This window comes from Orycteropus afer, unplaced genomic scaffold, assembly GCF_000298275.1.
Source record: "Orycteropus afer afer isolate SDZICR_OR568_19922 unplaced genomic scaffold, OryAfe1.0 scaffold00088, whole genome shotgun sequence".
In the NCBI taxonomy this organism is placed as follows: Eukaryota; Metazoa; Chordata; class Mammalia; order Tubulidentata; family Orycteropodidae; genus Orycteropus; species Orycteropus afer.
Genome location: NW_006921675.1, coordinates 2449352 through 2464365, shown reverse-complemented (window position 1 = coordinate 2464365; position 15014 = coordinate 2449352). Strand labels below are relative to the sequence as shown.

Sequence of the window (15014 nt, the reverse complement as noted above, 5' to 3'; positions counted from 1 at the left end):
ACACAATGGAATACTATGCAACACTAAAGAATAATGCAGAATCTGCAAAACACCGCATAATGTGGATGAACTTGAGGACATTATGCTGAGTGAAGTAAGTCAATCACAGAAAGACAAATATTGTATTAATTCGTTATTGTAAAAGCCAAGGAAAGGTTTACATATGGAAGGAAAATTTATTTGTTGGTTACCAAAGGTGGGAGGGGAGAGGAGGGAACACTGTTAGGTAGGTGGAGATAAGTATTGATTTGGGTCAAGAGAAGGGCAATGTACCAAATGTGAGTGATCAACATGGTGGCACTGAGTAAGAAGAGGACACAAAGAGGTACATGGGAGGTGCAGACAACAAAGATGACCCCATTTGCACATACAGTACTGCATTATCAGTGAAGGCAAACACTGATATATGGGTGGATAGATGGGTGGACAGGATGAACTATTAGGTGTGTCTATGCAGCAGGGAGTGTATGTACCCAAGATCATATATAGGGTTGGCAGACAATGGTTCTACAAGCGTATTTGTATGTTTCATAAGAATTCCCGGTGTGATCATAGTCACAGAGGACATCAAGCTCAATTGGCATAACATACTATACAAAACACTGTTCCACCTCCTATTTTGGCGAGTAGTGACTGGGGTCTTAAAAGCTTGCAAGCAGCCGTCTAGAAGCAATGATGGGTCTCCCCTCATCCAAAGCAAAGAAGAAGCAAGAAAATGAAAGAGTCATGGGAACAATTAGTCCTAGTGACTGGTACACCATGTGATCCACAGCCTATACAACTATGAGACCAGAAGAACTAGATGGTGGCCGGCTACCACTGTTAACCACTTTGAGGGGGATCTATGTAGGAGATCCTGGATAGAGGGAGAACAATGTGGAAGAAAACTCAAAATAGTTGGGGGGATAAAAAAGAGGGGGACCAGATTTGCTGGTCTGATAGAGCCTGGTGGAACCACTGAGGCTATGGATTCTAGCTGCCCTTCAGGTCTGGAATTGAACCCACCCCTGTGGCTTCCAGCCAAACAAAAGACAGGCACGTGAATTGAACATTTACCTTAGGTAGATACATTCCTTAGAGAGAACAATCATGGGAGAAAGAAGGGCTGTTTATGCACAGGGAGACAACTCAGGGGGCAGAAGTGCATGGAGGGATGGACACAGGCAAGAGGTAACTATTGGGAGGAAGTGGGAGGGGAACTGATGCATTGTGGTAAATTGTAGTCAATGTCATGAGATAGTGTAGGTGAACTGCTGTATGGAAAGTGAATTTGCACTGTAAATTTTCACCCAAATCACAATTAAAAAAAAAAAAAAAAGAATTCCCACATCTATAATAGAGCTGACAAGGGACAAGGTTGTAGTCACTTCTTAGTCACAGCCAGGTACTCAGAGAGAATGAGTAGTTGAACCTGTGGGCTGAGGACCATAGTCACAGGAGACATCAAGCTCAATTGGCATAACATACTACACAAAATATTGTTCCACCTCCTACTTTGGTGAGTAGCGACTGGGATCTTAAAAATTTGCAAGCAGCCATCTAGATGCAACGATGGGTCTTCCTTGTCTAGAGCAAAGAAGAATGAAGAAAACCAAAGATTCACAGAAACAATTATTCCTAGCAACTGGTACACCATGTGATCCACAGCCTATAAGACTATTAGACCAGAAAAACTAGATGGTGCCTGGCTACCACTGTCAACCATCGGAGGGGGATCTATGAAGGAGATCCTGGATAGAGGGAGAACAATGTGGAACAAAATTCAAAATCATTTGGGAAAAAAAAAAAAAAAAATGGGCACCAGGTTTGCTGGTCTGACAGAGCCTGGTGGAACCACTGAGACTATGGCCCCTAACTGCCCTTCAGGTCTGGAACTGAGCGCACACCTGTCTTCTAGCCAAACAAAAGACAGGCATATGAGTTGAACATTTACCTGAGGTAGCTACACTCCTTGGAGACAATCATGGGAGAAAGAAGGGCTGTTTATGCACAGGGAGACAGCTCAGGGGGCAGTACATGGAGGGATGGATACAGGCAAGAGGTATAACTATTGGGAGGAAGTGGGAAGGGAGTTGTTGCCTTGGGGTAAATTATAGTCAATGTCATGAGACAAAGTGTACGTGAACTGCTGCATGGAAAGTGAATTTGCTCTGTAAATTTTCACCCAAATCACAATTAAAAAAAAAAAAAAAAACAAAAAACCACTGATGCCAAGACACATGGAGAACTCCAAGGAACTCTGTGCCCACAGATGTTGAAAGGAGACAAGGACTTTCCTCCAGAGCTGACAGGGATAGAAAGCCTTCCCCTACATCCAGTCCTCCGAATTTAGACTTCTAGCCTCCTAAACTGTGAGAAAATAAATTTGTTTGTTAAAGCCATATACTTTGGTATTTCTGTTATAGCAGCACTAGATTACTAACACAGTATGTGTGCACTGTTTGTAGATAATTCATTCAGAATACTCTCAGTATGCTACTAGACTTTAAGCTTCCTGAGAGCAGACACTGTCTGTTTGGTTCATCACTACATCCCTAGCAATGTATCAATCAAAAATACTTGAAAATGACCTTCAGAAAAGTTTCTTCTTTCCTTGCTTATTGCCATGTTGTCCTCGGGCAATTCTAGCAGAAAATACTTTTTTTTTTTTTTAATCACTTTATGAAAGCGAATACAGTCATATCTAATTCCACTCCTCTTCTCCTCCCAAATGAACTTGCTTGTATTTTTTATTTTAGGAAAGGAATTCCTTTTCTCAGTCTACTCTTAGGTCTTCGTTTCTGAGAAACTATGTGCTTTTCCCTATCTCATCTCACCTCAAACTAACAATTTCTTTCATACAGGGAAAAGTTCTGAAGATTTCTCCACAAACAAGTTATTTTAAATACTTAATAAATATTGTAATGCGGCGTCTCAATGAATTACCATTATTATCACATCCGGCTTTATGCTGCCCCCATTCCTAGTGGGCAAACACAACTACTTTAAAGAACTAGTCCTTTCAGAGAAAAACTGGGGTCAGATATGTACTGTGTTGGAGCAGAGAGTTTCCCTACAAACTGAAATACAGGTATGCATTGCTTAACATATCTGCTCAGGCAATGTCCAACTGCACATGTATTTTTTAAAAAGGGAAAGCAGTTTTCCTCTTGTTTATTATCTCCCCCTAGTGGTTTTTAAAGGAGCTCTGGTGGCGTAGTGTCTAAGGCATTTATTTGCCTGCTAACCAGGAGGTTGGTGGTTCAAATCCATCAGTTGCTCCACAGAAGGAGGATGGGGCAATCTACTTCGGTAGAGATTTACTGCCTTGGAAATCCAATAGGGTTTGCTAATAGTCAGAATCGACTTCATGGCAGTGACTTTGGTTTTTGAGTTTGAGTGGTTTTAAAGACCTCAAATCTAGACTCTTGTAGCACTGGACATATGAGGGATATGGACAGATGAAGCAGAAGACATGGCTCTGGGTGCAGTCACTTGGGCTTTGTATGGTGGGCAGGTTGACAGTGGTGATGGGAGCTGCAGGGCTGCAGGGCCTGGGCTGCTCCTGCTGCTCAGGTCAGTGGCAACAGTGGGCTGGGTTGGGCATGCTTCACTCCCTTCCCACTTGCCCTACTGCCACTGCTACCCTCTCAGCCACATCTCTGTTATCACCTATTCCTCTAGTCTCTGCTAGCAGCTCCAGCAACAGCAGCAGCAACTACAGTGACAAAGATGACCAGAAGCAGGCTCCTAAAAGGTTTTAATTTAATATGGTGTTTGTACAACGTCCAAATCACATAACATCCTATTTCACAGAACGTATTGTGGACATTAGGCAATGCACACTAGCCTCAATAATGTGTTCCTGGTGTGATATGGCCCCTTTTCATCACAAAAGACCACCTACATTCACTAGATAGGAAAAGAACCATTTTCTGTTCTCCAATTAGACTGGTATTTTTTAATGGAAAAGAAAATTCTCTATCTTCATTTAAAAAGTGAAAAGTTCTTCTCTCTTTTTATATCTAAGAAGCTCTGGTGGTACAGTGGTTAAAGCATTGGGCTGCTAATCAAAAGGTCAGTGGTTTGAACCCACCAGCTGCTCTGCAGGAGAAAGATGAGGCAGTCTGCTTCCATGAAGATTTATAGCCTTGGAAACCCTATTGGGGTCACTATGAGTTGAAATTGACTCAGTGGCAGTGAGTTTGGTTTGGTGGCTTTATTTTTTACATCTGCCAGTTTTATGTCCACCCCCTGCAAAAAAAAAAAAAAAAAAAGAAAAGAAAAATAACAAACCTACCAATTTCCAGTGAATATCTCATTAAAAAGATAAACAAAACAAATCCCCCTCACAAATAACAACAAATCTTTTATTATTGCTATTTATTTATATTTTATTTAGATTTAACCTGAAATGAGTTCAGTTTTGCTTAAAATGTCAACTGTTGAGCTTGGCAGACAAAAACTCTTCAACTTGTATCAAAAGACAGATAATTTCTGGTAATTATCTCCCCCAGAAGCTATATGCCTTAGCTAACGCTGCTCACTATCAGAGTTGCATACTTCTTATTGGCCCAAACAAGTTCAGAAACTAATGCAATGAGTTACACAGATCTCCCTCATTGAGTTTAAATATGAGCTGACTAGAAATAACAATGTAAATTCCAGTAACATTAGAATCTCTTCTAAGCAAAATAACTCAAAAGTCTAGGGAAATGACTATGTAGTAGTAAAATGTTGACTAAATGAGAATCTCAATAACGTAAGTTTTAAAAATGAGGTGGAGGTCAATATCAGGAACTAGAGAACTTTAAACAGTAATACCATTTTCTCAATCTGTTGTGATTTATGTAGCACAAAAGTATATTTAAAATAACCCAACATTACATGTTCACTTTATGGATGAAGAATTTTTTAGACAAACATGTAAAAGACTAATACCATATGAAATTTGCTTGGTCTATTCTACTTGAATGTAATAATATAGCTGGGGTTATCCTCGATCAGATCACTATGATCTTTGAATCTATTTAGTCTCTGAACACCAAGCCATAGGGGCTTCTACTATATGGAGAAAATCAATTTTATTTGGAAAATGATGGTCTTTGCCCCACTAAGGTCCTGTTATCTAAAGTGCCATTTTATTTTCCAGTATCCCCTGTAACATAATCCAGTAAAAGTGCTGCTTCCAAATAAAACCAAGATATAGTTTAAATGAATGGAAACCTAAAATTGAGGTTAAGGTTTTTGTCATAATGGTGTTATATGAATATTAGACAAGCAAAATTTTCATGAGCATAATGGGAGCTCTGGTAGCATAGTGCCCAAGGCACTTGACTGCTAACCAGAAGGCTGGCAGTTCAAATCCACCAGCCACTCCTCGGAAGGAAGATGGGGCAATCTACTTCCGTAATGATACTGCCTTGGAAACCCAAGGAGGGGTCGCTATGAGTCGGGTCCGACTTGATGGCACATAACAACAACATAATGGGTTTGGAGAATTGTAGAAAGAAAAGCTAAGATTAAAAATGAAACCTGTTACAGAGAAAGACAGGACCTTAATTCAGACTGTTTTCTTTGTATGGATCTTGCAGTATGCTTTGAACGTATCAGGGTTTAATAAACTACTGAGGATGAGAATTGAAAATAAATTTCATCAGTACAAGTAGAAATCTAGTGAAACAGAAAATGTTTCACCTAATCACTGATTCTTAAACCAGTAAATTATAAAATTTATCTGTACTGTATATCAGAAATACAGTAAGATATTTAAATGACTAAAATCTGTTAAATAGGCTTAAAATACTAAAAAATTTGCTTTTAATGTTTCTTTTCCATATTATTTCCTACTCTCAGTAGGAGACAAATTACTAGAATCCAATGTATCTTTCAAAAAATCCCTAAACACATTACCAAGATTAACACATTTATGTAGGCAATCTCTCATATATTAAAACAAATCTCATAATTAACAGAAAAACAATACAGCATGGTGAATATATGATTGACTCAGACATTTAAAAGTGAATCCAGGACCTAAGTAAGATGGGGCAATCTACTTCCGTAGTGATACTGCTTCGGAAACCCAAGGAGGGGTCGCTATGAGTCAAATCTGATTCAATGGCATACAACGACAACATACATACATACATATATACATGGATTATAAAGTTGTTATCAATAATTTTAAGATAAAAATTTTATTTTGAAAATATTATTTTAAGATAGGGTGAAAAGTTAAAGAGCCAGAAATAGCTAGACTTAAGGTCTATGAGTCGGGGTCGACTTGACGGCACACAACAACAACAACAACAACAAGGTTCAATATAATTTCTGAATGAATTGCTTAGTTGATTACAGACATGTGCCTAAACTAAAAAAATCTATAAATATTCACTATTTTAGGAACCCACAACTCTGAATACAACTGGCTAATGGGCTAAACAAGAAAAGACTTTTAAAAACTCTATTAATAACCTCTAGGAACTGCTTTTTTTTTTATTTTGAGTATCGGTATCAAAGGTCAATTTTTTTTTTTTAAATTCTAAATACTCTTTTTTAGCTTGATATCCTAGTATTCTATACTCATTTCTTTTATGCCCTATTGGAGTCTTTCAGAGTCTAAGTTTCTTAAATAGCCTTGTTATAGTAATATTTCACTTAAAATAATGGTATGGAAACATCAAAAGATTTAAATACTAGAAAAACTTGTAGTAGGAAAAGCTATTTAGTCGCTTTTTACTGATATAAACAGCTCAACATTTTAGATTGTTTAACCCATTTAATTAAACCAGTGACAAATTCTTCTAAAAGTTGTTGGAGCACCTAAAAATGCAATGGGAATAAAAATTATAGTCAGAGAAAATATTTCCCGAATATATGTTTAATTTTATTTGGGACAGGCTAAGGGAGTGTTATTCATTTCTATCCAGAGAAGAGTAAGAGTAATTAGCATATTTAAACTCAAGAAATAATATGGTAAATAGTTTCAGACTTTAGAGAACTTCTAGTCTAATGGAAAAAGAGATCATGAATACATTAAATAATGAAAGAAAAATATTTGCCCAAGATACGTTTTTCCTATTGAGGTTTTCCCTGTGCCCTTGAATATTAGAAATCACCCGTTCTCCCCAATGGGGGAAAGAAGAAAAATGAAAAGCATGAAAGTAAGAATTTGTTAAATACCAATATTTGAAGCTAAAGTTAAGAACCAAGTGAAATGCTAAGTTCTGCTATAATTTAAAAGATGTAAAAAGTCCATTTTGTTTTAAAACATTAGTATAACTAATAGCTGAGATTCTCTAATACAAAATCTTAAGATTTAGCGTATATAGCTCTTGTGGTACAGTGTAAGGCATCTGATTGCTAACCAGAAGGCTGGCAGTTCAAACCCACCAGCGACTCCTCGCAAGGAAGAACGGGCAATCTACTTCCACAGAGATACCGCCTCGGAAACCCAAGGAGGGGTTGGTATGAGTTGGACCCAACTCATGGCAGTAAGTTTGGTTTTTTGGTGAGGATCATATTAGCACTAGAGGTACAAACACTTTGTCATTTAAAAGCTAGGAGGGGAAAAACAAAAACAACTAACTAGAAAATGTGGCTGTTACAATGTGGGGAGCTAAACTATAACCACATCATAGTTTAAGCAACAATTTTTTGTAGATAAAAATTTAATGAACATATGGAAATGGAAGAAGGTTGCAGACCATAGTTATTTCCATTTTCAATGAGGATGACGGTTCTGCACCACCAGCTGTTCATAGTTCACTGAATGAGGATATAGTTGATAAGAGATAATTACCTCTTCCCTACAGGAGGTGAAATGTTTCTCTTTCCGAAGACACCTCTGATGAATGGCCATGGGAGCATGAGACCAAGACAGCATGCCAAGATCAGTTTGGTTTCTAATGATCTCTTTAAACACTTGATTTTCCTATTTAAGTATACCTTGAAATATACAGAAGGAAGGAAGACACTGACTGTCATTTTGAATTTATAAAGACATGCTGACCTTGAAAGGAAAGCAGAGTGGTTGAACAAAGAAAAGTATGCCATCAATAACATTAGAAAAGCATAGGGCTAGAGGGCGTTCTGTGGTTATTTCAACTTTTCAGATTTGAAGATTTCTAACTTATTCACTGTTATTCCCTGAAGCCTATTCCTTGACAGATAATGATGTCCCCATTAACCCAATCATCTCTGCTCATTCACCTATTTGGCAAGGCCTATCAATTCCATTTCCCAAATCTCTCTAAATTTATCTCTTTATTCAATAAAAACCACCACATTCTTCAATACTTCTCACTTGCACTACAGTCTTCATATCCTAAATAGCCACTTTATTTCTAGTCTCTTCCAATACTAATCCAGTCCAACCAAAATGCTATACTTCAATTAGTATCACTAAAGCACAACTCTTATTATGCCACTCTTATTAATTTGACTCCAAAACAGAAAAATGTTATAGTACATTTTTAAATAAAAAAACAACAATTTAAAAAAAAAAAAAAAGGAGCATTGGTTGTGCAATGGTTAAACACCTGGATGTCACATGAAATGTTAGTGGTTTGAATCTATGAGCTGCTCCTTGGGTGAAAGATGTGGCAGTGTGCTTTCCTAAAGATTTAAAGCACTGCAAATCCTATGGGGCAGTTCAACCCTGTCTGAGTCATTGGGAGTTGGAATGAAGTTGATGGCAACAGATTTGGTTGGTTTTTCGGTAACTGGGGAAAAAAAAAAAAACTTCAAAAGAAAATCAATTGTATCCTTACAAATATGTAAGACTGTGTATGCATATTAACAATAACTAGAAGAAAATACACACACACACACACACAAAATGAACAGCATTAATTGAAAAGGGTCTGTTTTTCCCTTTTTATTTCCTATTTGTTGTTACAATGATGTTTATGCAACAAATAAATAAAATCTTTAGACTGCATATACATGTGCAGAAAAATGAAGTAAGATCCATACCTCACACCACACACAAAAATAAACTCAAGATGGATCAAAGATCTGAACATAAAACCCAAAACTATAAAGTTCATCAAAAAGAAAATGGGCAAATTTAGGGGCCATACTTTATGGCACAAATAGACTATCAAACAACCACTTGTTTGCCAGTTTGTGGTACTGTGATGACTTATGTGTTGCTGTAAGGCTGGAGACTATGCCCAGAATTACAAAAATCAGCAGGGTCATCCATGGTGAGCAGGTTTCAGCAAAGCTTCCAGATGAAGACAGAATGGGAAGGAGGGCAGAGCCATCCACTTTTGAAAACAATGGCCACTGATAACTTATGAATAGCAGTGAAACACTGTCTGATATATTACTGGAAAACTTCATGAATAGCCCCGAAACATTGTCTGATACAGTGCCAGAAGATGAGTCACTTCGGTTGGAAAGCCCTCAAAGTTTGACAGTGAAGTGATAGCTGTCTCCTCCTCAAAGTAGAGTTGACTTTAATGATGTGGATGGAGTAAAGCTTTCAGGACCTTAATTTGTTGATGGGGCATGACTCAAAATGAGAAGAAATAGCCACAAACATTCATTAATAATTGGAACGTGGAATGTATGAGATATGAGTCTAGGAAAACTGAAGTTGTCAAAAATGTAATGGAACAAATAAAGATCAATACCCTAGGCATTAATGAACTGAAATGGACTGGTATTGGCCATTTTGATTCAGACAAATGTATGATCTACTACGCTAGGAATGACAAATTGAAGAGGAATGGTGTTGCATTCATCATTAAATGAAGAACTCAGGATCTATCCTGAAGTACAATGCTGTCAGTGACAGGATAATATCCATTCGCCTACAAGGAAAACCAGTTAATATGACTAATATTAAAACTTATGTACCAAATACTAAGGCCAAAGATGAAGAAATTGAAGATTTTTATCAACTTCTAAATGATGAAATTGAGCAAACATGTAACCAAGAGGTACTGATAATTACTGGTGATTGGAATGAGAAAAGCTGGAAACAAGGAAGAATCATCAGTAGTTGGAAAATATGAGGAACATACAGGAATCAGACTGAGTACATCTGTGTAAAGAGGTGATGGAGAAACTCAATCTCTTCAGCCAAAACAAGGCCAGGAGCTGACTGTGGAACAGACCATCATACTCATATGCAGGTTTAAGTTGAACCTAAAGAAAATTAAAATAAGTCCACGAGAGCCAAAATACAACCTTGATTATATATCACTTGAATTTAGAGAACACCTGAAGAACAGATTTGATGCACTGAACACCAGAGAACAAAGGAAGAATATCATACATGAAGAAAGAAAAGGAAAGAAAAGGAAGAAAAGGCCAAAATGGATGTCAGAGGAGACTCTGAAACTTGCTATTGAACACTGACTAGCTAAAGCAAATGGAAGAGATGGTTGAAAAAAAAAAAAAAAAAAACTGAACAAAAGACTTCAAAGGGTGGCTTGAGAAGACAACTCACTACTCACTGCCATCGAGTAGGCCCCAACTCACAGCAACCCCTCCTTGGGTTTCCAAGGCAGTATATTTCTACAGAAGTGGATTGCCCAACCTTCCTTCTGAGGAGTGGCTGGTGGGTTTGAACCTCCAGCCTTCTGGTTAGCAGTCACTTCTGGTTAGTGCTGTAGGTACTACACTACCAGAGTTCCCTGAGAAAACAAAGTAAAGTATTATAATGAAATGTGCAAAAGACCTGGAGTTAGAAGACCAAAAGGGAAGAACAAATGTGGCATTCCTCAAGCTGAAAGAATTGAAGAAAAAGTCAAGCTTTGAAATGCAATGTTGAAGAAGTCTATGGGCAAAATACTGAACGATATAGGAAGCATCAAAAGAAGATGGAAGGAATACAGAAAGTCACTGTAACAAAAAGAACTGGCAAAAAACAAGGCTTCAGGAATTGACAAAATACCTACTGAAATGTTTCAACAAACGGATGTAGAGCTGGAGGCACTTACTCGTTTATCCAAGAAATTTGGGACAGCTTACCTGGCCAACTGACTGGAAGAAATCAATACTTGTGCCAATTCCAGAGAAAGGTGATCCAACAGAATGTGGAAATTATTGAAAAATATCATTAATATCATTCATATGCAAGTAAAATCTTGCTGAAGACAATTCAAAAACAGTTACAGCAATATGTTGACAGAGAACTGCCAGAAATGCAAGCTGGATTTAGAAGAGGACATGGAATGAAAAACATCATTGCTGATGTCAGAAAGATCTTAGCTGAAAGCAAAGAATACCACAAAGATGTTTACCTGTGTTTTATGGATTATCCAAAGGCATTTGGCTGTGTGAATCATAACAAATTATGGATAACATTGCAAAGAATGGGAATTCCGGAACACTTACTGTGCTCACGAGGAACCTGTACATAGACCCAGAGTCTGCTGAAGAGAACAAGGGGATACGGCATGGTTTAAAGTCAGGAAAGGTGTATGTCAGGATTGTATCCTTTCACCATACTTATTCACTCTGTATGCTGAGCAAATAATTTGAGAAGCTGGACTATGCAAAGAAGAACATGGCATCAGGCTTGGAGGAAGACTCATTAACAATCTACAACATGCAGATGACACAACCTTGCTTGCTATATATAGTGTTTGTTATGGATTACACTTCAATATAAAGAAAATGAAAATCCTCAGAACTGGACCAATAAGCAATGGCATGATAAACAGAGAAAAGATTAAAGTTGTCAGGGATTTCATTTTAGTTGAATCCACAGTCAACACCCATGGAAGTAGCAGTCAGGAAATCAGATATCACATTCCACTGAGAAAATCTGCTGCAAAAGACCTCTTTAAATGTTAAAAAGCAAAGTGCTGACTAAAACTCAGGTGTGCCAGGCAGTGTTTTATTCTGTTGTATGTAGGGTTGCTATGGGTCAGAGCCAACTCGACGGCACCTAAAAACAAAGACTATCAAATACAACCCAAAATGCACAAACAGCAGAAGAGAAACTAGATGACTGGGACCTTCTAAAAATTAAATTCTTATGTGCATCAAAAGGCGTCTCTAAAAGATTAAAAAGAAAATCTACAGAACGGAAAAATATATTTGGCAATGGTATATCTGACAAGGGATTTCTCTATAAACTTTACAGAAAACTTCAACACCTCAACATCAAAGGACAAACAATCCACTTCAAAGGGCAAAGGACATGAACAAAAACTTCACCAAAGAAGATACTCAGGCAGCCAACAAAAATGAAGAAATGCTTGCATTAGCCTTGTTGCTGTTGTCAGCTGCCGTCAAGTCAGCTCTGACTCATAACGACCTTGTGTACAACAGAATGAAACACTGCCTGGTCTTGTGCCAGCCTCACAATCCTTGCTATACCTGAGCCCATCATTGCAGCTACTGTGTCAATCTACCTTGTTGAGGGTCTTCCCCTTTTTTTGTTGACCCTCCCCCTTTACCAAGCACAATATCCTTCTCCAGGGAATGGTCCCTTTTGAAAACATAACCAATGTAGGTGAGACGAAATCTGGCCATTCTCACTTCCAAGGAGCATTCTGGCTGCACTATGTCCAGGACAGATTTGTTTGTTCTTCTGGCAGGTATGAGCCATTTAAAAAAAAAAAAAACAAAACTGCCATTGAGTTGGATCCAACTCATAGCAACCCCTACTTGGGTTTCTGGGGCAGTATTATTATGGAAGCAGATTGCCCAATCTTCCTTCTGAAGAGGGGTGGGTAGGTTTGAACCACCAGCCTTTTGGTTACCAATCAAATGGCTTAGGCACTATGCTACTAAACCTCGTAAGCCATTAGAGAGATGCAAATCAAGTAACAATGAGATATCGTCTCACTCTGGCAACAACAACAGCAAAGTTCAACAAGGCATAAAACAAATGCTGGCGAGGTTATGGAGAGATTAGAACTCTCACAGACTGCTTGGTGGGACTATAAAATGACAGAACCACTGTGGAAAACAGTACAGCACATCCTTAAAAAGTTGGAAATAGAAATATCATTTGATCCAGTGATTCTATTACTAGGTATGTGCCCCAAAGGGTGAGATCTGGGACATGAATAGATATATGCACACCCATGTTCATTGCAGCACTATTCATAATAGCAAAGAGACGGAAACAACCTAAGTGCCTATCAACAGATGAACGTACAACCAAACTATGGTACATACACCCAAGGGAATACTACGCAACACTAAAGAATAATGAAGAATCACTGAATCATCTCATAATGTGGATGAACTTGGAGGTCATTATCCTGAGTGAAATAAGACAATCACAGAAGGACAAATATTGTACAAGTCCATTAAAAGTCAAGGGAAAGTTTACACAGGGAAGGAAATTTTCTTTTTTGGTACAAGGGATGGGAGGGGAGGGGAGAGGAAGGAAGAGAAAACAGATGGCTAATTAAGAGACTGGTTTGATATGGGTGAAGGGAAAAGCAATATAACAAAAGCATGTGACTAGCACAATATCACTGAGGAAAAGGAAGATATGGAGAGGGGCAAAAATGGTACAGATAATAAAGGCAAATACTGCTGCATACAGAATACTGCATTATCAGTAATAGCAAACACTGATCTATGGGAGGATATACAGGGAGACAGGTATAGGTAAGCAAACAGGAACATACCCACAACCATACACAGGTTTGTCGGATGATATTCCTACATATGTACAAAAAAGAAAAGAAAAGAAGAAAAATCTCTTTAGGTGACCACTTACTGCTTATGTACCATGATGCTTAAACTCCTTAACCTGGCATCTAAGAATCTCTGAAATCTGGCTCCTTCCCAGTTTATTTTCCCTCCCTTCTTTCACACAACCTAAAATCTGAGACAAACTGAACTATCCCATTTTTCCATTTGAGTTCCTGCACTGCTCTCTTCCAAAGGAACCCAAGTGGTGCACTGGTTAAGCACTAAGCTCCTAAACTAAAGGTATGCTTCCATAAAGATTACATGGGATACTCTCGTATATTGTCACTATGAGTCAGAAAAGACTTAATGGTAACATCCCCCCCCCCCAACTACTCTTTGCCTGCTATGGGCAGTTCATATCACATTCTATAGTTGGAATGCTGTCTTTATAATTCAGCTCAAATAATACCTCATCCACAAAACCATCTCTGATGTTTCCTTCCTAAAACTCAAATAAGCATTTCATCTACAGCTGTCTTATAAAATAGTACAATTTCTAGTTTGTATTGTAGCTTTTTCTGTGTGAGTGTATAAGAATAAGCCCCTTTTAAGGCAGACCTTGTTTTAACCATTTGTTTTTTTTAATCCCACTCAAGGCATAACATAGTGTCTTTTTACATAAATGTGTAAAATAAGTGAGCAAATACTTCCAAGGCAAGGGTTAAATAAAAACCACTGCCATCAAGTCAATCTGATTCACAGAGACCCTACAAGACAGAGGAGAACTGCCCACAGGGTTTCCAAGACTGTAAATCTTTCCAGAAGCAGGCTGTCTCATCTTTCTCCCAAGGAACGGCTGGTGGGGTTGGACTGCCAAACTTCTGTTTAGCAGCCGAATGCTTTAACCACTATACCACAAAGCTCCTTAAGGAGATTTAAACCCAACAGCAATGCTTACTATTAGTATTATCATAATTTTCCTTCTTTTTCACTCAAATGTCTTTATTGACATAACATTTGTACCTGAAGATATGTTATTCTCCTCTGGACCAAGTCTGTCAGATCTTTGGCCTCTTTTTCCCGCCAATCACCAGCTCCATCTGTTTGACTGAGGTAGTATAGATCCGTCATTATAGACCTGTAAAAGCAAACAACATTGGGAATCCAACTTATCTGCAGTGCATCACAGGGTTACACAAAGTTGTGAGAAGAGAGGTAAATACTTTTATAAAGACTGATGCTCACACTGATGCTGGTATTCATCTTTTATTTTCTATCAAGGCTGTGAAATTCAACAATTAGGGTCTACCATCCAACATTCATTGTTTTTATTTTTTTTTAATGCATTTTATTGAAATATAATTTATGTACACTGAAATATACAAAACGAAAGTGACATGGGTCAATCAATGTAG

General features: G+C 38.0%; 1 protein-coding gene across 1 annotated transcript in view; it reads right to left on the bottom strand.

The window, feature by feature from the left end:
* Window positions 1–15014, bottom strand: part of FUT8 (fucosyltransferase 8) — a 307869-nt gene that overhangs the window by 140986 nt on the left and 151869 nt on the right. The window contains exon 5 of the mRNA XM_042781142.1: window positions 14623–14737. Within this exon, the coding sequence (XP_042637076.1) occupies window positions 14623–14737 (115 nt within the window). The remainder of the gene's footprint in view (window positions 1–14622; window positions 14738–15014) is intronic.